Source organism: Triturus cristatus, chromosome 7, assembly GCF_964204655.1.
Source record: "Triturus cristatus chromosome 7, aTriCri1.1, whole genome shotgun sequence".
Lineage (NCBI taxonomy): Eukaryota > Metazoa > Chordata > Amphibia > Caudata > Salamandridae > Triturus > Triturus cristatus.
The window spans coordinates 1,189,319,964-1,189,346,032 of NC_140590.1; the positions used below are offsets into that span (position 1 = coordinate 1,189,319,964).

At 46.6% G+C, this 26,069-nt stretch overlaps 1 protein-coding gene across 1 annotated transcript in view; it reads right to left on the reverse strand.

The window, feature by feature from the left end:
- LOC146811427 (integrin alpha-X-like) overlaps positions 1 to 26,069 on the reverse strand; it is a 665,400-nt gene that overhangs the window by 532,483 nt on the left and 106,848 nt on the right. The window contains exons 5-6 of the mRNA XM_085615067.1: positions 22,077 to 22,182; positions 19,606 to 19,733 (exon numbers count right to left, since the gene is read on the reverse strand). Coding sequence (XP_085471193.1) covers positions 19,606 to 19,733; positions 22,077 to 22,182 — 234 coding nt within the window. The remainder of the gene's footprint in view (positions 1 to 19,605; positions 19,734 to 22,076; positions 22,183 to 26,069) is intronic.

Below are 26,069 nucleotides of genomic sequence, written 5' to 3' on the forward strand. Positions count from 1 at the left end.
TGCGGTGGTTCGCCACGTCAACCCCGTGGCCGTACAGCTCCGCCTCCCACCGCACATGCACATACACCCCGTGTTCCACGTCTCGTTGCTCAAACCCTCCTTTTGTCCTGTGAAACGTGTTCCTCCTCCGGTTTGGGTGCAGCATGAGCGGGAGTACGTGGTGGAGAAGGTGCTGGACTCCAAGCTGGTGCGGGGCAGGGTGTGGTACCTCCTGGCGTGGAAGGGGTATGGGCCGGAGGAGCATTCCTGGGAGCCAGCGTCGGCGATCCACGCCCCCCGCCTGGTGGCTCCCTTCCACCGCCGCTGCCCCGGGAAGCCCGGTGCTCCTCGCGGCGCTTGACTCAGTGGGGAGGGGGGTGTACTGTCAGGTGGCGAGAACCGGTAGTACACCGCTCGCATCCCCGCCACGCGGGGGAACTATGTTTCCCAGGACGCCCGGCAGAACACGCCCCACGTGTTCGGCGCCGAGCGCGACAGCGGTTAAAACCGCCAACAAACACCAAGCGGTGCCGATGATTCCAGCCAGTCCTGTTCGCACTCTTGTTTCGGAAACAACGTTCCAGCCTTGCGTCCTCGGCCTTACCCTCGTCCTTGTATCCAGCCTCTCCGTCTCCAGCAGTGTTACCTCACCGCCTTCCCTGAAGCAAGGAAGACCGCGGGGAGCTCCCAAGCTTCAACGTTCCAGACTCCAGGGAAACTCCATCAGCGCTCCTCTGCCCAAGGATTACCGGGTCCAGAGTGGTAGCGCGAAGGTGAAAACCTCACCGGTGAGCCCCGACGCGGGTACGCGTCGGAACAACCTTCCACGTTCCTGTTTTCTTCCCTCATCCATTCCACGCGCTCCTCTGCCCACGGAGTTCCGGGTACAGAGTTGTAGCGCGGACTGGTGCGCTCCTCTGCCCACGGAGAACCGGGTCCAGAGTGGAAGCGCGAACTGGGGCGCTCCTCAGCCCATGGAGTTCCGGGTTTAGAGTAGCAGCGCCCGTTCCTTTTTTCAGCGCTGCACAACTGTGAGTACTGTTCTTTCCTTTAGCCTTCAGGGAGGCGATTTCCTCGTTCTTTTGGGAGTGACCCTGATCCAGGACGCGCTCTGGGGGGCATCAAGCACTGCCGTTCAAGTGCTGGCTTTTGCTCCCATCCCGTCCGGTACGATCCCAAGGGTTCGCCTGGGCTCTGCGGTGATACGTCAGTGCTAACCTCAACTGAGCGTCACGCAGGCCAGGCCAGAGAACCCCCAAAACCCCGGGTTGGAAGGTGACAGGTGAGAAACCACTGCAAAGTGGGAGGGGGGAGGCAACAAGTGGGTCACTACTGACGGGTGTCTGACGGTGTGCTTTTTTCGTTCCAGATTCCTTTTCCCAGCTGCTCCTTCCCTTCCTTCCCTCGCCCACCTGTCTCCATAGTCCGTGTGTGTTACACGTTCTCCGGACTGGGGACGGATGGGAGGTGGACCCCATTAACTTCAGCGTCATCCTGAGGAGAGAATTCCCCGGCCATCGTGACAGCCCCGTTATAGTTACTGCAGGCAACTATAACTCACGCGACCGCAATCCTCTGCTGATGACGTCAGATATTACATCACTGATGACATATGTGTCTTTCTGAAAAATAAATATTTGTAATATATGTATAGCTAAAGAATAATGGAAGAAGACATGGGTAAATAAGTGTCTAAATACAGTGATGTAATATCTGACGTCATCAGTAGAGGATTGCGGTCGCGAGAGTTATAGTTGCCTGCAGTAACTATAACGGGGGAATTTCATTGGTTTTTTATGAGTGAAATGTCCAGCTAACTATAACATGTGTGAAACCTATGGTTTTTTAAGTGAATTTGCAAGGTTTTTTAAATGCTAATTCCTAACTATAACGTGTGTGAAACCTATGGTTTTTTCAGTGAATTTAGATATAGATGTAGATTAGGAAGATTAGATTAAGGAGTTAAGAATAGTAAATTTATAATTACCTATATATTCCTGCCTTCACAATATTTTCGTCCTCGATAGTTAGACCTTCATATTTTGGCTGTACGATAGTCTGTATTCAATATTCTAGGGAATTCTGTTTGAAAGATATGTATGCAGATGGTTCATTGATGCCCACACCCTGAATTTCAAGACTATAGTAGGCTGGTCAAAAATAAAAGCCAACTTACCTATGAACATCTAGTCCTTATGTAGCAGCTCAACCTAGCATCTACTTTAAAAACTGTTAAAAAAATAAAAAACAGGTGGTGACCTTACTGCTAAAGTAGTGTAAAACAGATAGCTAGAGGCACAAAAAAACTTTGGGAGGAAAATAAAGCATGTGGTCTTGGAACAGAAGAATGTCCTTGTCAATAAATAGGGTTGATAGGCCTTGCCCTCAATGCACCACATCTGGAATATTGCATAATAGCACTAAATGGGAGAACCTAGAGAAAAGTACAAACTTCATCTGCCCCAGTGCGATGAGTAAAAATATATTTTGACCCACTGGAATATTAGAAAATGATCTTCCAATATGGAAGATGCAATTTCACACAAAACATGAAACAGCCATGGCAGTAAGTGATCAAGCAGTAAAAATCATTGATATGCCTCCTGGATTCCACCCACATTATCTGGCAAATATTAGCTATAAATATAATTCTGAAATGTAATTATTTTGTCTAAAACAGCAACTTGCCAGTTTCTGAAAATAAGGAAATTTCATCATGAAATACAAATGTTACATTTTAGATTAAAAAAGCGCAACCCAGAGCGCGACTCAGCAACAAATCTAGATGGCTACCCGCTAGTTTTCCTCCATGGGAGCCGAGGATTTGATCTCCTCACGGTTCGGCAACACCTTCATATTAGCATGTCCTTTTATCGGAGGAGGTGTTGTATGAAGTGGGGAGCGGCGAGGTAAGCCTTTTAGACCTGAATTTGGTCTTTAACCTGTCTTTAGCCTGTTTTTTTTTTGGCTTTTGCCTGCCGCTCCCACCTCGTAAGGAGAAGCTGCTGCCATTTAGGGCAGTTCACTTGCTGCTCTGACTGGCGGTTCTTGGGAGTTATTCTCCTCACAAAAATATATATTTTTTCCATTTTTAATGGCCCATACTGTTCTCTGTTGAGGGGTACTTTGTCATCCACCCCATTGTGCTTTATTTTTTGTGCCTGGGTGAGCCTCCTGCTGTTTAACTGCTTCCACTTTCTTTCAAAAGACTGCTTTCATTAAACTGTCTTGTAAAATGAATGCTGCGCACACCTCTAAGTCTTTGGCTTCCTCTGTCTCTAATGCTGCTGCACGGAAAGAGTCAGGTGGTGGGGCCAACAAAAGAGTTAAAAAAGACCCCTCCTCACCTACGAAATCCCCACTACCCTTGACTTTGGATGATATTATGGCAGAATTCAGAAATATGAGACCCTTCATAGTGGAAACATGTGCATCCATACAGTGGATTGAGGAAAAGTGGTCCGTTCTCAATTCACGACTCACTGAGGTGGAACAGAGGTTCAGCGATGCAGAGGATGTCGTTGTAAAAGTCTTATAATTGACCAAGGAAGTGACACAGCTCAAAGCACTAGCTGAGGAGTTTATGGTATTCCGGTGGGGTCAGAAGGTCAGGATACCAAAAAAATTGCACATTCCTAAAATTGTCAGTCTGAAATAAATCTTCGGCCGATCTGAATATCCAGAGGGCTCATCGGATTGGTCCCTCCCCTTCTGCATCATCCACTAGACCTAGATTAATTATTGCTCTGATTCTACAGTATTCTAACCTTATGAATGTCCTCACTACAGCCAAACAGTGCAAGCAGATAGTCTGGGCCGGTCACAAAGTTTTTTTCAGTCAGGATGTTTCCAGGGCCACTGATACGAGGCACAAATAATTTTGGGACTTGAGACCGGCATTAGGATCCATGAATGCTCGGTATGGGCTCATTCACCCTTGCCTTTTTTAAGGTCACCTATAAGGACAAGACTACCACCTTCGAACATCCATAGGAAATCAAGCTGTTCATTCAAGAGCATAAAGGAGAAGACATGGAACCTAGTAAAACTTGATTTGCTTTGTCATATTCTTATGCTGCTTGCTGATTTCAATGTTCCTTTTCAGGTTCTGCTTTTCCTGGGTCCGTTGAAGTTGTTATAGTGTACTTTGATGTCAATCTGTTCTCAGTCTCTGCCTTGTGCACTTGTCATATCAAGTTTTTCCTATACGGTAAGTATGTATGATGCTTTTTTTCTGTCTATTTGGACGTAGCTCTTCTATGTGGCATGTACCTTATTTTCTGGCTTCCCCCGACTCTATTTGTTTTGTACCTATTCTCTTCTTTGGCTCTTTTATGGGCTGGTCATTTCTGTCTCGTTCCCCCGCTCCACTCTATTAACTTTGTGTTTTTCTTTAACTATGATGATTATGACTATAGTCCCTAGACTTTTTTTTTTGTTGAAACATTTTTATTAGTTTCCAAATCAACAAAATCTGTGCATTACATCGCGGTTCCCCGCGTGCAGCAAGAGCATCACCCCTCCCATTCCCAACTCGTCCCCCCCCCCACCCCCATGTCAGTGCGCCCCTGTCCCCCGTTTCACCCCCGATGTGCCCCCCCGTCCCAGGAGTTCAGTTGCAGTTGCTCACCCCCTCTCTGCATAAGCAATTCGTCTCTCGTATCCAGGCCTCTGGTATAGGTCTAGGGGCCGCCTTCATCCCTTTCCCATCTCAATCCCCATTTCCCCTCGCCTCCTGCCGATCCGAAGTGCTCCCTCCTTCCTCCACCTCAGATATCAGCCCCTGGAGCTCCACTACCAACGCTTCCCATGCCCTTGCCGTCACTAACGCTTTCTCATCGTCTCTCCTCAGAGCCATCTGCACCCTGAGCGTACCCTCCGCCCCCGCCCATCTCACTAGCGCTGCCCTCCACCGCACGTAGCTAGGCCCCCCCTGGATTTCCAGTGCAGAGTCAATTCTCTCTTAGCTAATATCAAACCCAGATCATAGAACCTGCTAGTGACCTTCGTGCGGCGGGTGTGGGGAAACCATAGCAACAAGCAAGTCCCCATCTCTGGAGTGAGAGAGCGGTCTGTCACCTGATTCAGGCAGTCCACTATCTCAGCCCAGTAAGCGCCCAACTGCGGACAGGCCCAAAACATGTGGCGAAAATCTGCCCCCTCTCCCCCACACCGAGGGCATGGAGATTGCGTTCCACCAAAGTATTGCAAGATCTTGGCCGGCGTCACATACGCCCTATGTAATGTGAAAAACTGCACTAGCTGGAAACGTGCGTTCCGAGTCCCCTTCCAGGCCCTCCGCACTAGCGTGGACCATGTGGTCTCTGGTATCGTTTTCCCGAGGTCCATTTCCCATTTTTCCCGCAGTGCGGCCAGAGGTTGCAAGCCCTCTGTCGACAATCTACGGTATAAGCATGTGATGGCTTTGGCCGTCCCTGCTGCCATCACGACATACTGACAACCCGCCGCGGTCGGGGGTTCCGACAGCCCCATATTCCAATGCTTCTGAAGGCTCGCCACCAAAGCCGCATGGAGCAGAAAATCCCCCTACGGGAGCCCGTGGGCATCCAGCAATTCCTGGAAGGACAATAACACACCGTCTCGGAATAGGTCCCCTACCATCTGTACCCCCAGCTCCTCCCAAAGCGCTAGCCCCGACCAATCTCCCCCATGCAGGAGCGCTGTACACATCCCAAGGGGGATTTCCGGAGCGTACGGGCGTACTATAGCTGCCCGCCTCTGGCACCTATTCCAGCACTGCCGGAGGGTGCGTTCCTCCAGGGTCAGCTGAGTCAGATCCAGTCGCTGCTGGAGAACAATGAAGGCCAGCACATGCCGTGGGATCAACCTGTCCTGTGGGCCCTCCGGGCCCCGATACTCCCGGGCCACCGCCTGTGTGAGCCACTGAAGCTGTGCCGCCAGATAGTACCATTCAAAGTCGGGGGCTGCCAGGCCCCCCTCCGCTCGTGGCCGCCGCAACGTGGCCAGCGCCACCTGTCGCCGTCCCGACCCCCAAATGAACCCCGTCGAAAGAGCCCGTAATCGCGCAAAATATGACGCCGGGATCCATATAGGAAGTGTGCGGAAAAAATAAAGAAGGCGTGGCAGCGCCACCATTTTCAGCAATGCCACCCTCCCGGCACATGAGAGCAGGAGTGTACTCCAAAATCCCATACTACCCCGCAGACCCCGAAGCGCCCTGCCAACATTCCCCTCCAACAAATCTGCCTGGGTATGATAAATGTTAACCCCCAGGTAGCGCAAGCAGCTGCCCTCCCATCGAATATTTCCCGCCGTCCGCGGTGTCCCACCGCCCTGCGACAATGGGAACAGACACGTCTTACCCCAATTGACCTTCAGGCCGGACATGCGACCGAACTCCTTCAACAGGGCGATTGCGCCCCTTAACGCATCATTCGCGTCCCTCAAGAACAACAGCAGGTCGTCTGCATATAGGGAGATGTAGTGGGCGTCCCCCCTCAGGGAGACTCCGGAATAAGCACCCCCCTGTCGGGCGTGAGCGGCCAGCGGTTCAACCGCCAGCGCGAACAACAAGGGGGATAGGGAACAGCCCTGCCTCGTCTCCCTCCGCACATGGTAGGAAGCCGAGATAGTAGTCCCCGTTTTCACCCGGGCCGTGGCCCCGCTATACAACAAGGCGGTCCAACGGACAAAGTCCTCCCCTAAGCCGAACTCCCGCAACACTCGATACAAATACGGCCACTCCACACTATCGAAGGCCTTTTCTAGGTCGACCGACAATGTGCAGGCCTCCGGGTATTCGTCCCGGTCCAGCTCCATCACTCGCAGCAACCGTCGAATGGAGGTGGCCGTGCTGCGCCGAGGAATGAAGCCCGCCTGATCCGGGTGGATCAAGGCGGTCATGTGGGTCGGAAGGCGCGACGCCAAGACTCTACTCAGAATCTTGTAGTCCACCGTCAGCATAGAAAGCGGGCGGTATGCTGTGCGCGCGCCCGCCTCGCCACCGGGTTTCAGCAAGGGTATCACGATCGCCTCCAGAGCAGAGGCGGGCAACTGCCCCAACTCCCAAGCCTCGCTATACAGGGCCTGCAGCTGCTGTGCCAACAGATCCGGGTAGGCAGCATAAAACTCGACAGGCAAGCCATCCGCTCCCGTATAGTCCCTAGACTTGCCGTCATCTTGTCATTATTCTTCAGAGTTTGTGTATTCTCCCTACTTTTCTGTTTCCTTTCACCATCTTTTCTTTCTCCCTTTCATCTGTCCTTCCCCCTTTCATTAATCATATGCTTCTTTATTCTCCTTTTATTTATCACTTAACGTTTCTGCTCTTTCAATTCTATATTGAATCGAATTTATTCATACTTCATATGGTTATCAAGTATTGTTTATATTCTTTATGGTCAATCTGGGTGTTGTTTCCTGGAATGTAAAGACAGAGGGTACTCACGCATTTATCCAAATTGAAATGTCGTATCGCCTTCTTACAGGTGTCGCATCTCAAAGACAGTGATATTGAATGGATGCGTAGACAATGGGTGGGTTCCGTATTTAGTTCCTCTGCTGTTAACAATACGAATGGTGTTTTAATCTTGTTACATAAATCTTTGCATTTTCAGTTGCTCAATGAAACTAAGGATGATGCCGGTAGATGGTTAAGTTTGAATGTAAAAATGAATGACTTCCCTCTCTCACTATGTAATGTCTATGACCCGGCTGGGATTGACTCCCAATTCTGGGACAGTTTTTCTTCTCTTTTATCCGCTTGTTCTTCTGATAATTTTACAGTAGGAGGTGACTGTAATCAACTAATAGACCCCTTTTTCAAATGTCGTTCCCAGGTTAGATATATACCCAACAAAATACAAAAATGCTTTAACAGGACTATCTATTCCAGTGGTCTAATTGATGCTTGGAGAACAGCACATCCCGATGTGTTAGAATTCACATATTTCTCTCCTGTACATGCCTCACATGCCAGAATAGATTATTTATTTGTCACACAAAATGTTCTACAGTCAGCATCTAAAATTGAGATAGGGTCTATTTTAATTTCCAACCATGCTCCTGTCATTTTATACTTAGACACCCCTAATGACATGTCTCGCTCAAACAGATGGAGATTCAACAATGCACTACTGCTAGACAAACATTTCACTGATGCTTTTATATGCTTTACCACTGATTGTTTTGCTGTTAGCCTTACTGCAGATTCACAGTTTAATTATATTTGGGATGCCTTCAAAGCAACGGCCATAGGTTTTATCATAGATTTTGATGCCGGGGGAAATTCTTTTATTAAGGACTCCATATATCAGTTAAAGCAAATTAAAGAGCTAGAGCATATGTTTTTCTCCTCTAATAACCCAGTTACCTTGTCTAAATGAATTCAAGCCAAATTACAGTATAACAAACAATCTTTAAATGATGTCTGTGGTGCTCTACTTAAAATTAACGCAGAAATGTATGGCGCGTGCAATAAAGCTGGGAAAGCATTAGCTAACTACTTAAAAATAAATAAGAAGAAATAAAATACAAGTCATTACGGATCATTACGGAGTTAGTCACACTTGTGACACTAAAATATTAGATTGCTTTTTACAATATTATACTAAACTATATTCTTCAGAACTCTCTCCTACAGCTGATCAATTAGACACTTTTTTTCACTCTATCCCCAAATCATCGGATCATACATCTGACCCTCTATCTTGGATACTGAGATAACAGAAAGGAACTTAAACATGCCTTATTTCAACTTCCTAAAGATAAGGCTCAAGGTGCTGATGGGTTTTCTGTCCAATTTTATGCACATTTCTCACACCTTCTGCTTCCAAAACTTGTACTTTTAATATCCTACTTCCCCACTCAACAATGGACACAAGGAACTTTCTCTCAAGCTATGCTATGCTTACTTCCTAAAAAGGGTAAAGATTTATCACAGTGCAGGAATTATAGGCCTATTTCTTTTATTAACTCTGACTGCAAGATATTCGCTAAGGCTCTTGCTTTATATATCAAGCAGGTTGTTCCAGACTTGATTGATATTCTTCAATCAGGTTTTGTGAAGGGCCGTTTTCTCTCTGATAATTCCAGAACTTTTCTTAATATAATCCATATGGCGTCCAAATCTAATATACCACATGCTGATATAACTTTGGACGCTGAAAAAGCCTTTGTTCGGGTCAACTGGGAATACAAGTTCAGTACCTTGAAATGGTATGGGTTTGGCTGCCGTATTATCAGTTACACTAATTTTTTATACTCTCAACCTTCTACTTCTATTTTCGTTGATGGCAAACAGTCCTCTTATTTTGCCCTTTATCGAGGAATCAGAGAAGGATTCCCTTTATCACCCATTCTTTTTATTTTAATATTGGAGCCTTTCCCAGAGAAAATCCGCAGGTCCTTTTATTTTCTGGATTTAAATACAAACAAATCGAGGTGAAATTCACGGCACATGCAGATGATATTTTACTTTATGTATCCAACCCACAAACCACGCTTCCAGCCTTTTTTTCTCTTTTGGACGAATATTCCTCAGTCTCAGGAAATAAACTATATATAGAGAAATCAGAGGTATTGCCATTAAATACGTACTGCCTTCCTGCCATGTTTCACAATGAAGGGTTTGCACGGAATTCTAAGCCCATCAAATGTTTAGGCATTCTTTATTCTAAAACTATAAAAGGAACTTTCCAAATCAATTTAGATCTGGTTAAACAACATATCGCTAATATGCCTCTTAATTGGTCTCCTCTTTATCTGTCCTGGTGGGGGTGACTAGCTACTATTAAAAGGATGATGTTACCAATCATCAATTTTTACCTGTCTATGCCTCCGGTCAAGCTCCCTCTTAGTTTATTTAGGTCCATTAATAGTTTACTTATGTCTTTTCTATGGAACAAACTTAAACTTAGAATCTCTCTATTAAGACGCCTAAAGCCTAAGAATAATGGAGGCGTTAATTTTCCCCATCTCAGACATTATCATTTGGCTTTCTCTCTTAAGCAAGTCTGGACATCCCTTTCTTCTAATTCTTTAGATGAACCTACAGTCTGGGGTCTCCTAGAACAAGCCCGAACCACCCGTTCTCATTTGAGGCGTCGGTCCACATCTCTCAAGCCCCCTAGACCTTTGTTTTTTTATACCTTTACATTTGCATTCCTTTTCCATTATCTCTCCCCTCTTGCTCCAATCCAATTCCCCACTTAAATTATTTTTACAAACTCCATTATGGTATAATAAACAGATTAAATTAAATAAGCTATCTTTTTTTTGGAAGGAATCGATCAATAAAGGAATAATAGTTATCGACCATATCATTTCTAACGATTCTGTGCTAGAATTCAAAAACATTCAATCTAAATATGCTGTTTCATGCGGCCCATTATCAGCGCCTTAGGCCTATACTTCTACAGCTTTTTCCGCAGGTCTACTCTAATTCTTCTTCCTTTGACTTATCCACACTCGTTAAGGTGTCCTATATATATGAACGTCTATGTCTCCCTCAGGATGGCAGACTTAAATCTAATACAGGACTACAATGGGAGCTTGACTTCCATCAAGAATTTTCCCAACGCACATGGAATGCACTTTGTGCCAAGATACACACCACTTCCCGTTCCGCTGCTACTACTCAAACGTTATTTTTCTTCTACTATAGATTGTACTATAGTCCCACACAACTTTACAGGTCCCACCTTATTACACACACTAATTGCTGGTCCTGTGCCCAAAAGAATAGTGATTTTTTCATGTTTTTCGAATGCCCTTGAGTTAAAAAGTTTTGGTCTCTCATTTGGGATAGAATTAATACTATTTTATCTACTATCATTACATTTAATATTGTACATCTTTTTTGGGTGGTTCTTTCCCCCTTTGGCATTCTAAAAGGAATATTGGGAAATGTGTTGATTTATTGTTAGCTTTGGCCTTACAAGTTATTACATCAAATTGGAAGGATACTTCAAAAATCACTTTCATTGCCTGGTGGAATTTTCTATGTCACCACCACGGGTTGGATAGATCTTATGCCACTACACTTCCCCTGCTGATCAGAAAAGTTTTGATCCGGCTTCCGCTTACAACTTACTTATCCAGAACTGTTATCTCTTCCAGACCAAACAGCACCGACAATGTTTCTCCGCGAGGTAATTATCAGTATATTTGGATGTTTTGATTCTAAGTGATGGTTGTAACGCTATGTTATTATATAAAATGTGATTGATATATTCCTTTCTTCTCATCTTTTTTCTTCTTCTTCTTTCCCTCTTCTCTTCTTTCATTCTTAAGAAACTAATAAATAAATAAATAAAAATCACTAGAATTCCTTCAAGTTTTTTGATTATTTTGATGCTAAGCATTGCAGCTTTCAATGGTATTATTTACTAATTTATAATTATTTGTTTATATTTGATGTTTTATTGTTCTATTTCTGATGCACTCACAATGCTTAAGCGATGTATACCCTTATATTCTTGTATGGTTTTATGACTCTTTTCAATAATGCTTCTTAAACTGAAAAAAAAACAAGAGCAACCCTCCTTACCACCGAAAAAGTATTTTGTACAAATTTTAAGTTTTAGTCTATGCATTTTTAGACCCAAATAAAAAGGTTTGTTACTGAGGCCAAGCACCCAATAAATAAAATAGTTAAAACAATAAGCAGCCACAAGCACTATTGTCTTCCACAGACATCGATGTTGGCGTCCAAGTATATTTATCAGTATCATCAGTTACTATGAATGTCCCTCCAATAGAAGGAATTTGAATCACCACTGCTCCAGGCAGAGCTAGCATTATGCCAAGAAAGGCTCCAATACATCCGAGGCTATTTGGCATTATGCCATGGATAGCCACAGTTAGGTCAAGAAAATCCACATTGTGTTAAGGATGGGCCAATGGTTTTCCAGGAATAACTAGACTCATTCCAAGTATGACCATTATGTCATGGATGTGCTAATATTATGCCAGTGATAACCATAAGGTTGCCAAGAATGCTGGCTGTGTCAACCATGGGCTACTATTATGCAAGGGAGAGCCTCAATATGCAACCTGATACACCCCAGAATGGCAGGACACCTACACAGACATTATCAGTCCTCCCAGCAGTTCCACAGCTGTATGCCACTTGATTCCTGCAACAGGTACTGAGAGGGAATGTCACACAGCATTGTGCTCCATCCTTGCCCTTTAGTCTACCCACACAGTGCTTCTCCCTACCCACCACTGGATGAGGTGTGCCTCTGTCAGTAAGTGAGGGAGAACCCAGTGATTCCATGCCACCATTCAGACTGGGTCACGTGGAGGTCAAGGCACTGCATAGATGAGCAGACTGTGATTTCCTGGCCATAAAGCAAAGACTCTGTGAAATGCCATGCCTGTGTTATGGCTTTTTATTGCTTGCGGTTGCCTCACATCGAGTACAGTTCATTGGTTGTTGGAACTGCTCTCAGTCTCAGAAGGCCTAAGCTGCCCTAAGCTTGTTTTGATGTTTGCACTCGCTGTGGGTGGGTTAAACACATTACACTGAGCCTTGGCAAAAAAGGTAGGGCAGGAGCATGACATTAGAAGTCAATTGGGTTTGAAAGTATGAGACAAACTCTCTTGGTCTCTAAGCTTCAGCACAATATTGACAATGAGTCACGGCTACCACTTCCAGGAGCTTAGTTTGAGAAGTGAGCTGGATCATTATTTTGCCACATTTTTTGGAGCCTGGGAACCTTCTTCATTAATGACATCAACATGTTCGTCTCAAAATGCAGTTGGATGCCCCGGTTACTTACCTGTGATTTTCATTACTCTTAGTCCATCTCGTCCTCGCCACAGTCATTGCAAAGTGAGGTAACAGTACCTCACAACAGGAGGCAATGCATCCTAGCCCCACCTACACACCAAGGTTCTATAAAGGGGGGCTGGAACTCCTAGCTCCTCCTGTGTATATCCAAGCCTTTGTCAAAGGACTGATAGGAGGGGGAGTGGGTCAGGATGTAATGACTGTGATGAGGATGAGATAGACCAAGGGTAATGAAGATTACTGGTAAAAAAACCGGGGCATTACCCTACGTCCCTAATCCCAGTCATTTCAAAGTGAGGTATACCATAGCTGAAGTTATTTGACAACGATAATCTCAATAAAACAAGGAACATCTTAGTAGAATGCAATAATCCAATATTTACTGAATTCCAAACACAAAAAAACAGTGCTACAACAACCCCACTACACTGCAGAATTCAAAACTCCCGTTCCCAAGCACAAAGAAGCATCAGAAATATTGTTCAGACGGTAATGCTTAACAAAAGTATACTCAGAGGACCAGGCTGCAGCCCTACATGTCTCTTAAATTGATACTCTTTGGAATTCCACCCATGAGGCAGCCACTCCTCGAGTACATCTCCCCTGGACTGGAAGATCCACAGGAATCTCCCATAAAGCCAGCAAGATGGTAGACTTAATCCATCTACTTAGAGTCAAGGTGCTCGCCTTCCTTTCCTGTCCCACTTTCTGAAAGTCACAAACAAGAAATCAGACTTCCTGTATCGCCCGGACCTGTTGAAATCAATGACAAGGGCTCTCTTAACTTTCAGAGTGCCTAGCAATTGCACTTCTGTGTTAGAGAGAGTAGGAAAGAAAGATAAAAAAAAGGTTTTTTAGATCTATGAAACACAGAATTCACTTTAGGAACAAAAGTAGGATCAGGCCTCAGAATCACCCCATAGTCAACAAACAAAAAAATGGATGAGTACAAATTAAGGGTCCCAATTCACCAATCCTCCTGGCAGAAGAGATGGCTACTAGGGGTGGATGGCAAACTCCGCTCCACCGGGTCTCCGCTTGGAGCTCGGAGTTTGGCAAAAACTCCACCCACCACACGTGGCGGAGTTTACCGCCGACCTATCCTGACTTGTGAGGTATTCTAACATAGCAATAACCTATCCACTGATGCGTTCTGATCTCGCACGGTTTCGCTGCTACGTCCTCATCCCTGAAGTGATTGGTAGAGAGGTTGCAGATTGATTGCCCTGCATACCAGACAATGACGCTGCCCATGGGAATCCCCGCTTCTCTTTGATAATAAGTCTCCTGAACTCATGGCAGTGCATCACAACTGTTACCAGAATCAGTCGCCAAAATTAAGCAACTTCTAACCCACCGATAAAGAGGAGTCGGGTGCAGCCTCGCGTGGTACCGAGAGAGATACAGCATGAGCAATGAGCATGGGGAGCGCAAGCCACAGAAATGCCCAGAGCCAGACTGGGAAGGAACCCAAAGCAGCAATGGCAGTTTTGTCAGACCAAAAAGAACTATTGATGGACAGAATGCAGAACAATGTCATACATTCACCCCAGTACAGAGTTCTGGGCCTAAATCCATCGTTTGTTTGCTCACCATGCCATTCTAGTTTGGACCCAGTCATATGCAAATCAGTCCTGACCCTGTGCCCAATGGTAACAGTCCAGCCCGAACTGCCAGTCCATGATTAACGGCACGGGCAGCAAGGGATGCCACAGAGCTGCTGACTGGCCTTTGATTAACGGGGCAAGCACCTCGTTCATACAGAGGGGAAACAAACTTTATAGCATGGCTTCAAGCACGCGTTCTATTTCACGACAAGCTAAACATCGCTTGCCTTAACCTCGCATATGGCTGAACCACACATATGTGTGGTTAAGGCAGTCCGCATTCTAGCTGCTGGATGGCAGGGAGAGGAACCGGAAGGGAGGACCTGCACGAAGGAAGGGGACACAGCAAGGTAAGTTGGGCTGGGGCTGTGGGTGCGGTAGGTTTAAAGAGAGGAGGGCAGTTTTAAGGCTCCCGTGGGGGGCTGGGGTCGGGTAGATTTTAAGTAGGGGGCAGAATTTAGGGTTCAGTGCAGGAGTGGTGGAAGGAGCAGTTTCCATTGCAGGGGGGGAGTTTATAGGGCTCAGGGCAAGTGGGTTGTTCGGGGTAGGCTTTAAGTAGGAGGCAAAGTTTTAGGGCTCAGGGTGGGGGGAAGGGGCAATTCCCAGGGCAAGAGGGGCAATTTTTAGGACGGGGGAGTCAGGATAGTTTAAAGGTTTAAGAGGTGGGGTCCTTTTTAGGGCTGAGGAGGTCGGGTTATAGGGCAGTGGCCAGGTTTTAGGACTAAGAGTGGAGGGAAAGGGGCGTGAACTGGCAGTTCGAGCTGGACTGTTACCATTGGGCACAGGGTCAAGACTGATTTGCATATGGCTGGGTTCAAACTGGAATGGCATGGTGAGCAAAAAAACGATGGATTTAGGCCCATATCTCTGTACTGGGGTGAATGTATGGCATTGTTCTGCATTCTGTCCATCAATTGTTGTTTTTGCGTTAATCATAGTGTAGCAGCGGGAGTGGACAGACCTTTAGAAGAATTCTGCCAATCATGGAACTCCACAGAATTCCGTGTAAGAAAAATTTGTGAGTTCAGCCAACCCCTAGTGGCTATAAGAAACCAGACCTTAAAGGAAAGAAACTTTCAATGTATTTTCTTAAAAGGCTTGAAAGGAAGAAGCTGTAAGGCTTTAAGAACCAAGGGAAGATCCCAAGCCGGAGAGATAGGGTTTTAAAGGTTGAGATACAGAGAAGCTCTTAAAGAGTCAAATCCACCAACCTAGAGGGTTGAGAAAATTCTTTTAAATCCTTAATAGTGAACCATTGAGACCTCAGAGTAGAGATAGAGATTCAAATGAAAGCCATCCAACAGAAAACATAGAACTTCAGAGAATGCACAACTTGGGGCAAAAAGATTATGCGCCGTACACCAAGTGTCAAAATACTTTCTATGTTTCAAGCAGTATTTCAGCATGGAAGGTTGTCTAGAATTTTGAAGAACCTCCACCAATGGAAAGGATAGACCCCTTGCTAAGAGAAGGGACTTCTCAACCTCCAACCCAACAGAGTGAGCTAGGGTCATAGAGAGAGAGAGAGAGAGAGGAGATAGATTGAGAGGAGATGGAGATTTCGGAAGTGCCCAGGGTGGGTGAAGAGCCAGGGATTTCGGCAGTGGAAACCATGATCTCTGTGGCCAATAAGGTACCACTAGAATCAAATATCCCTTCTGATCCTGAAATTTGCAGAGAACCATCTGTATTAAAAGGAAGGGAGGAAAGGCATACAGCAGATGATTCTGCCATTTCAATACCAATTCATCTACTCCTCAGGACCCCTCTTCCAGCAACCTGGAGCAGAATCTGTACAGCTGAGCACTGGTCTTGGTTGGAAACAGATCCAGATATGGAGTGCCAAACCATTTGCATAGCCTTTCAAATGCCATTCTGGACAATGTCATTTCATGTGAAAATGGAAGCTTCCTGCTGAGATGGTTGGCTAGCACTTTGTCCATTCCCCTGATATGAACTGTGGACAAGTGAGCCAATTTCTGTTCTGCCCAAGACCCCAACTGCATCACAATCTGGTTGAGAGTTTAGGAATGGGAGCTCCCTTGACCTCCCCAATGCCGATTTACTAGGTCATTCTTCCCCACAATAAGCTGTTGAAAAATGTTAAGGCTCGGAAGACTGCCCTTAGCTTCCAGTTTGATGACTTGTGACTCTCCAGAAATGACCACCTGTGCTGACATGTCCTGTCCATCAGGGTAGCACCCCAACCCAGACTGCCCACATCTGTAGTCAGGACTAGTTGAGGATCCAGGTGCATCCTCACTACTTTGGAGAGATTCTGGGCATCTAACCACCACCCGAGACTGTGTCTGACTTCCAGAGAAAGAGGAACCAGCTTGTCCAATGAGTCTACCACTGAGGACCAACGACTGTTCAGTTGCCAGAGAAGAGGCCTTAGATGGAGCCTTGCTCATTGGACAGTGGGGACAGACACTGCCATGTGTCCTTGCACTTCTAGCCACAGTCTTGTTCAAGCTTGATTCCTGGAAAGACAAACCCAGAAAGATGATTAGAAATGGAGAATTCTCTTCTTTGGAAGATATACTTTCCCTAGGTCATTTCTGAATCCGGCTTCAATGAATATAAGATCCTTGGAGGGTAAAAGCTGGCATTTTTCGGATATTCCGAAGAAGATCAAGTCCATGCTGTCTGCATGGAGACGTCAGTCGTCTAGGTAGGGAAAAACAGGAATCCTCAGGAGATTAATGTGAGCAACAACTGGTGCCATCATTTTCGTGAAGACTCTCCGAGCCAACATCAATCCAAAAGTAAGGAGCCTGGACTGCCAGTGATGGTCCTCCATTGCAAAGCTGAAGAACCTGTGACGAGTCAGTGTAATCGGAATGTGGAGGTAAGCGTCCATGAGAGCCAGTGTTATGAGGAAACAACCCACCAAAATCAGAGGAATGCTCCTCTGGGGTTTCTCTATCTTTAACTTTATGCATTGAATGAATTTGTTGAAATACTTCTGTTCGATAACTAGATTAAAGAAACATTATTGAGTAGAACCTCTGTCCTTTCTACTTTTCAGGGACTGTAATAATGGCCCTTTTGTCTGCAGAGCCAGGACCCCCTCCAACAGGGGTGCCTTCTTGACTGGATCTCGCGGCAGAGGAGTACGTATGGTCCCCGTAAGAGGTGGATCTGACAGGAACTCTATTCAATAGCCTCTCTTGACCACCTGAAGCACCCAAATGTGAAAAGAGCTCCTGAATCTGACCTCTGACCTTGTCAGGGATGCTGAGGCTACTTGTTTTCAGAAGGATCTTTTAAAGTATTCTCCTCCGCCATTGAAGAAAGGCTTACTACCACGGAGTCGACATGAACAGCATCTGGCAACAGTGAGTCCATAGTATCCAGGGAATAGAGCTTACTTGTCAACCTAGCTAAATTTATCTTATCAGGATCCTTCCAGTCTTGGCAGACCACATCCAAGACAAGCTGGTGAATTGGTAGATCTAAATTAAGAGGCTTCTGAAATTGCAGCAGCAGAGAATCATCTGAGGTTTCAGGTTTTTCAATAGGGGAAAAATATTATTTTCCCTTATATGTCCCAAATACCTGCCATCGGGTCTTTGGAATTGTATGTGCCCTTAAAGGCCAAAATAGGTAGACAGTTCCTCCGCAGAGGCTGAGGCCATAGAGTCAGAAATCGCCTCAGTGATCTCTTTCTACAAGACCCTGAAGAATCCTCTTTGAAGGCAGCCACGGTTTGAAACAGAATCCTCTCCTCCTCCTCCTTCCCATTCTTGTTGTGTTTGGGAGAAGGAGAGTGAGTTGATCAAGAGAAAGAAGTGAAGGGGAAGTGTATTTCCTCTTAGAGGAGTGCTAGCCCATCTTGCGATGTGAAAGCAGCACCACCAATATCCAAACACTCTCCCAACAATCAGTAATCGCCGAAAAGAACAGTTACCTGTCTCCTTAATAAAGCAAAAAAAGGCACGCTAGTACCGTAGCAGAAAGAAAAGGGACGTGCATTAACTGACAGAATTATCCCCAACGTGCATGAGCAGACATGAATCCAACAAGCCAAGCTGGTGCTCCTTTCATCCCGCAAATGAAGAAAAAATCGATGGCTACATCCTCCAGGCCATGAAAAGGGAATAACCATGCCATCCCTCCATGGGCAGGAGACCGCCATCCTTTCTAAGGGTAGCTGCTCCCTGTTACGGAAGCGCACACTCCCCAGACCCGACCATGGAAGTAAACAATGCCCCAATCCTGGCCCGATCTTAATAGGGACCACCACGTCCTGACTCCAGTCAACAGGAACAAAAGACAGGAGGAGCCAGGAGTGTCAGCCCACTTTATTGTACCGAGGTGGGTGGGTGCGACTAGCAGGTATGGATCCCCCTGTTTTATGCTTCTGTTGCTAGGTAATATTACTTCACTTTTTAATGACTGGTACAAGGAAGTGGGACATAGCGGTAATTTATGCCTATAATCAAGGAATCAGATCTCATGACTTGGTTAGATTATATAGTTCTGCTCTCTTACGAGTGTATTTCAGGCAGCGCAGCAAGGTGACTGAGGGAAAGGGGAGGAGTGCACCATATTTAACGGAACACAGTCCATTCCTGTCTTTTCCCTGTGCTGGCGCACAATGTGCTGCCTAGCGCCAACGCAGGCACCCTTGCACCATGGTGCAAGGGTGCCTGTATTGTACGCAGGATTGTTCTTGTGCAGGAAGGGACACGTTCCTGCACAAAAACAATCCTCTGAGACATTTTCCTCTTATTATGTGTGCTGCAAGAAACTGAAGTAAGGAGGAGAAATAAAGATATTTCTCTTTGTTACGTCAGCTAGGGAGGCATAGCATTTTGATGCATTCCGATGTCTACCGATGTCTACCAGTAATGGTAAATCTGGATGCGCTAAAATCTATGGGTGAATGCATGGGAGCATGAAACGCATCTCTGGGACAGAGTAAAGCAGTGCAGCGATTTGCACTGTGTTGTGTTACTCTAGATTTACCAAGCCACACAATGCATCCAAGGTGGCCCGTGGGTTGATAAATCGGACTTAAGAGTTGCATCACTCTTGCCACCCTTTGAGTTGCACAAGGGTGACACAACTCTATAATAAATATGCCCCTAAGTATATTGGAGATGTATGTCTTATCTGTTACAGATTTCACTTGCACATTACATGAGGGGGTGCAATGCACGTGGATGGAGGATGTGTATCTGAATCGAGTAACATAATCTATGCTTATATGGATAAACGCGGGCGCATTATTACCAAAACGTCATGTCCCTTGAATGCGTTGATCATCGCCTTGACAAAGGCTTGCATCTTAGTGAAATCCCCCTCACTCACGCTCCCTGAGCCATCAATCAGGAAAACGATGTCAGTGACTTTGGAGCACTCTAGGAAAGTAAAGAGAAACAGATGTTTAGGGAGAGAAACAGAAAGACAAAGAATGTGATAAATCGGCACACCTATGAGCTATTTAGCACACTTGTGCTATATTACCTTTAAAGACTCAATTCACTTAAGTACGCTATAAATCTTAACCTGGCTGTTTGCACCCTGGAAGGACTGTAAATTTACACAAATTCGGGTCTACAGAGAACCAAAAACCTTCTTTCAGAAGATCTGAGTGATAGTCTTCAGCATGGTGTACTGGTCTGGTGCAGACTTGTGGAAACCTGCACATATCTTCTGCCATACTCCGTTATTCTACCTTGAGCTTTGAGATTTTAGAGGTGGCCTCTGATGTCCTCAGTATCTGCTGAGAAAAACCATCTCAATATTTCTCAACAAGGTGGGTTGTCTTTTAAGCGAATGAAGCGCGCCAATCATTGAGCGTCTCCCACACCTCATGGAGGATACTGGACTACGGTCACCAGGTTGCTTCTTAGGGATTCCTGCTCTCTAACTTCAATCAGTGAGCCTAGGCATAGTACTACGCTACGCTCGTGGAGTGTGCGTAGTTTGCGCTACTATGCACTACACGAATTGCACGTAGCACTGTGCAAAAACGCGCAGCGGGCATTTTTTGCTTGCTCGCGGTCCTCAACGTCAAGTTGGCGACCGCGAGCGAGCAAAATCAACATCCGGTGAGACTTTTTCCTTGTTCGCGATCGGCAACATCAAGTTGCCGATCGCGAGCGTAGAAAATAACTTCCCGGCGAGATTCTCAACGCGGGGAGGTCAGATTTCTCATTGTGAGTGGTCGCGTATGCTCGCGACCGCTCGCGATGAGAAACTACCAGTCCGCGTTGAGAAAGCTGCCGCTCGAGTACAAATCTACTTGAGCGGCAGAAAACGACCGCTTGCACTGTGCAAGATGCCATTTGTAATGATTGCAAAGTGCGGACAAGCATTCTGCACTGTGCAATCATTGCGAACAGCATTTCTCTATCGCACTATGCAGTTTGTGTAGCTACACGTAGCTTGCGTAGTGCGAAGTGCACTTCGCATAGCGTAGCGTAGTGCTACTACACAAACTACGCCCAGGGTTATAATCCAACTCCTCACAGCAACAGCTGATGGCTCTTTAGATATTGCTCCAGTGTGGGCCACCAATCATCTGCAAAGAGATTATTTTTACTGCACGTTCTTCTCCATTCGACTACTTCTAGTAGTTAACCGCCTGGCACAGCAGCTTCCATGTTAAGGGAAACAGGAAACCACATCACTGCCAAGTTTCCTATGTCCATGCATGGTGTGCTACCCCAGTCAAGGCTTTTTCTTTGAATTTTGGGACTCTTAGCCCTGTTTTATAATGTATTGATTCATTAATGATTTCAAGTGCTAGAATTCAAAGAATAAACCTGACCGTGAGCATCTCACACATCCACCTGGGAAACGTGGTAAGTCTGGATCACAAAATGGGACACTGTAGTAGTATGGCACAAAAATGAAAATTGATGTATCTGAAACTGGGCGTCATACATTTGCTTTACTACCTCATGGTGCCTCATCTGCCATCTCCCTTATGAACAGATGCAAATTAAGTTGTTGAAGCAGAAAGGCTGTTCTCCAACACCCAGAAGCCACATCTGTTCTAGACTAAATCTGCAATACAGACTAAAAACAACGCAAGGTTTATAAGGAAATTAAATTCGACAACATAGAAAAGATCGCATTAATTAGGAACAATTAAAAGGTGCACTGTATCGATGAAAATATATCTCCATAAACTGTTTCAAATTGATTAATGAATGCTTAACATGGAAAGGAAATTCAAATGAAATCTGAGAACAAGTTTGCTGCTTCTTTGGAAGATAGGACTGGATGTGATAAGGCTTGCCCGGGACTTCTCTTTGTTCACTGGCGCCTGCGAAGGGACCTGACTTAGGGGGTGGTGAAGGCCTGTCCCTGGACCGTAAAACCAGGAGCAATATGGCCCTACGTATACTTGCCACCAAATCATTTGCCATAGAACGGTGACATGTAAATAGAAAATCAGGTTTCTACGTCAGTGTGGCTGCCTGACGCTCTGCTTGATGGTCGTGGCAGGCAGTTATAAATATACCTTTGTATAACATGGAGGCAGAGATAGACAAAAAATATCATTCACAGCCATGATCAGCCATCAAGTACTGCCGCAAATTAATTCCTTTATGAAGTTACACATTTGAGTCAGATTCACATTTCAGCGGTGGCCTCTCATCTGCAAGATACTCCTGCGGTATGAACGCCATCAGGGAGTGTCCGTGTCCAAGGGACCCCTGGCTCGTGCAGGTGAGATCCTGCAGCCTCACCTGGCTCCTTGGTCAGCCTGGTGCTTCTGAAGTTTGTGTCCAGACTGTAGCAGAGGCCTCGGCTGTAGATGTATCTGTTGCACTCCTTTGGAACGATGCCACAGCCCTGTAACAGAAACACAACATTACTTGTCAAGACAGGTCCGATATATGAAGGTGAATGTGTGAGGCAGCCTATAGAGTGGATACACAGTGTATATTCCATCCCACATTGTTTGAGTAGGAGCGCCAACAATGGGTTACTGTGACTGTGTGCTTCCATCCACAGAAAGTGTGTGTTTGCGTGTGTGTTTGCGTATGTGTGCACACCCGCGCGTGTGTGTGTGTGTGCGTGTTTCAACCACAGTGTGAGCGTGGAAGTGTATTGTATTCTTCTGTGTTTGAGGCTGTTCTTGTCTAACGCACTGTGTCATAGCAGGAGTAATTGTTTGAGAGAGTCTGAGATGCACACTACTTATAGTGAGGACTGAGAGTGTCCTCCCTATAAGGTGGAGCATCTGCTCTAACCCTCAGGGGCATATTCTCAAGAACGTGTGATAACCATTGCAAAAGTAACTTAACGCAACCTTCAACACTGCAGTCTATCGCGGGAAATTTTCGCCGTGTTAACCAAGTATTCACAACACGGCGGCACCATGTAATAATACCCAGATAACGCATCAAATGACCGCGATAAAATCAACGTCTCCCGCAAAAATGCAAAACACGAGCGCAAAAAACTTACGATGAGGCCAAGCGCGATACAAAAAGCAGCGAAAACCAGCTACAGGCCTGCAAGACACACGCGTCTGGCGGGAAAATGCGCCATAAAAGCAGACCAAACAAACGGTGAGATGACAACGTACGAGCACAACCCCCATGCTGTGATGCAGAACAAATGACCATTGTCCAAATCAGATAGGCAGTCCCCCACAAACACCCACAATGTACATTAACATGCATTCAGTATGTAACCTGCGCCAATGCGGAAACAAACATGAAACACACTGTGAGACCGCATCTCCTCTTCACATTGCAGAGGGACAAATAACACCCCCTGCACACCGATGTGCCATGTCCATGACCAAAAAATAATGAAAGCATGGACCAATGTAGGGGCAGTGACTCCCCCATGTACATGTCACCCATGTCACGGGACTTGAGTCTCAGTGTGCATCCCTGCATCATGGCGGCACATATCAGAGCCCAAAAGAAGCCCTCTTGTCACTTGTAGGCCACATTTGACAGCCAAAATGGAATGAATTGGGACACATGTGAAACGCCGAAGAGTGGGATACCGTAACAACTGTGACACACAGAACTGGCAGTTCGAATACGTGACACCCTAAACAGCCTCACTGTACAGAGGTGACACACCCACCATCCATTAACAAATTCCTAAATTGTCAGCACAACATGTCGCACCCACCCTTGTCTGAGTGAAGTGCCTGTACAGATGAGTGACATGCATGCAGGGAATGTGTTTCGGAATGCAGTTATTAGCACATGATGTGCCTGTGGTCAGTCAACGTACTGTGCCATTACTGCTAAGGACCCTCACAATGTGACGTCAACCAGAGAAGAAATTTTCAATGATGTAGTCCCTACGGGCATTCCTGCTGCAGTGGGGTGTGGTCCACCTGCCTCATCTTCATCATCATCGTCCGGTGCATCTGGTTCTCATATCTATGGGGCTCTGCTGCGTACACATATGTTGTGCAACACACAACATGCAACGATCATCTTGCACATGAGGCCTGGGCTGTACAGGAGCTTTCCACATGTGATGTCCAGGCACCTGAAACGTGACTTCAACATGCCAAATGTGCACTCCACGATGCCCCTGGTACGTTTGTGGGCCAAATTGTACTGCCTCTGGGGCTGTGAGCTCGGGGCTCGGAGGGGTGTCATCATCCAAGCGCAGAGTGTATATCCTTGGTCACCTGTGACAGTGCAGAGACATGAGTCAAGACTACGTACTGCATGGTGTGTTGGCAGGCTCACTGGTTCATTGGTGTGTAATATGTGTGACTTAGTGATTCCAGTATGACATGTACTGCATGTAGCTAATGAGCGGCATCACTGTGTATTACGTACCCTCACTGCTGCACCTCCCCGAGCATATTCACTATTGTGCGCATCGCAATTGCATCACATGCACCCCTACGGCACACCATTGTCATGCCTGTCTGCTCATGTCCACAAGCCTGACTATGACACAGCGATGATGCTGTGGAGAATGTGGCCGGCCACATGTGTGTCGGCCCATTGCAAGGACAGAGCTGACACAGATGTAGAGCACCTGCCTGGCTGAACCCGACATGCAGTTGAGGATACATCTTTGGCTCATGCTGCGATAATAGCGACAAACACAACAGTTGGCATATGTGATCCCTGACCCGAGCGGGCATGCCCTCTCCCATGTACCCCTTCGGCCGAGCACGCACACCGGGGGCATGCCACATGGCAACATTGTCGATTGCGGGACGGGGGAGCAGACACTACAAAAGAGACACACGCATCAGCCACATCCTTGGCAAGGCCTACACTACACCACACCCAGATCCACGTGTGGAGTAGCCAAACCCGTATGCAGTACTGTCGTACGCCTGTCCACCCCGCTTACGCTCACCGGGAGGTACGACACGGTTTCATGTCCCAGGTCTACACCACTGCCTGCGGTGACATGGATGTGCACGCTGTACACAGCACAATGTTATGTAGAATGACCCCTGTCCCTCATGCATACATAATGACCACATGGACACACTGAGTGAGTTTGTGGGACTGGCCACGGGCACATGCGCCCGGCCCCTTTTATTGCCAGGGTCACTTCTCCAGTGACACCTGTGCTGGATGGGTGTTGGGTAGTGTAAGCCACCACTCAGGGGTTGGTTGGTGCTGGCAAAGACCACAACAGTGAGAAGACAATCAGCAGTACAAGGTATGTACATCATGGGTCCCTGACTTGAGCAGCACAGAGTTTGTGGCCCCGGATGCACAGCAGCCGGCACAGGCACACCGCCACGTGACTTGCGGTGCACTGAGGTAGTGACACGTCAGCTGAGCGTGTACTCGTCGATGTCCAAGGGGAATTTCATGGAGGGTTGTGGGGGACAGTGGATGGTGTCCTTCCAGGGCATGATGCAGAGGGCAGAAACAGGTAGATGGCGGAGTTGAATGCTACAGACCCCACTTTTCCACCTTGTCAGTATCAGCTACATGTAGATGAAGCCAGACTCCAGCCCAAGGGATCAGACGCCACCTATGTCCAAAAAAGATTGCCCATGGATTTCAGGGCACACACTCAGTGGCACCAGAGCTGGAAGGGGACGCAGTCTATGATGAGGCCTGTGCAATGACATGGACTCTGCTATGTAGAGAGCAAGACTCAGTTCAAATCGTGTGACCTACTCCACTGCAGTGTGTGCCAGAGGCAGCGGTCAGCAGGGACTCACAGCTATGTGTGGTAGGCATGCACTGCACAGAGTCAGTGGCACCGGTCCAGTTGATGGTAGTGTCCCATCACCTCCGTATAGGTGAGCCTTTTCTCCTACAGACTGAAGCGCGTCTTCCTCTTACTCCTCTCCTTGCATACTGTGACATGATCACTACCATGAAGAAATCAAGGCTCAGTTCCAAAAGTGCGGCCTAGTTGGCTGCAATGTCAGCCGGAGGCAGCGGTCTGCACGGGCCAACAACTGTACAGCCATCTCATCCTGGATCTCTCACACACAAAGTTGGAATGGCATTTGTATTACATTTGTGGGTGACATAGGTAGTGGCAAAAGAGCTGAGCGGGTGTGCAGCTGGCGAGGAGGCTGTGTCCTGCCTGTGATAGACTGCATTGGATTGGTGCGAGGCCTGCAGGACGGCAGTTTAGGCCGAAGGCCGGAGTCAGCAAGGGCCCACAGACACGTTTGGTGGGATTCCTATGCACAGACTTGGTGGCACCACATCGGAGGGAGTATAGTGACATGAACTCAGCCTTAAATCATGTACTCTTCCATTGTG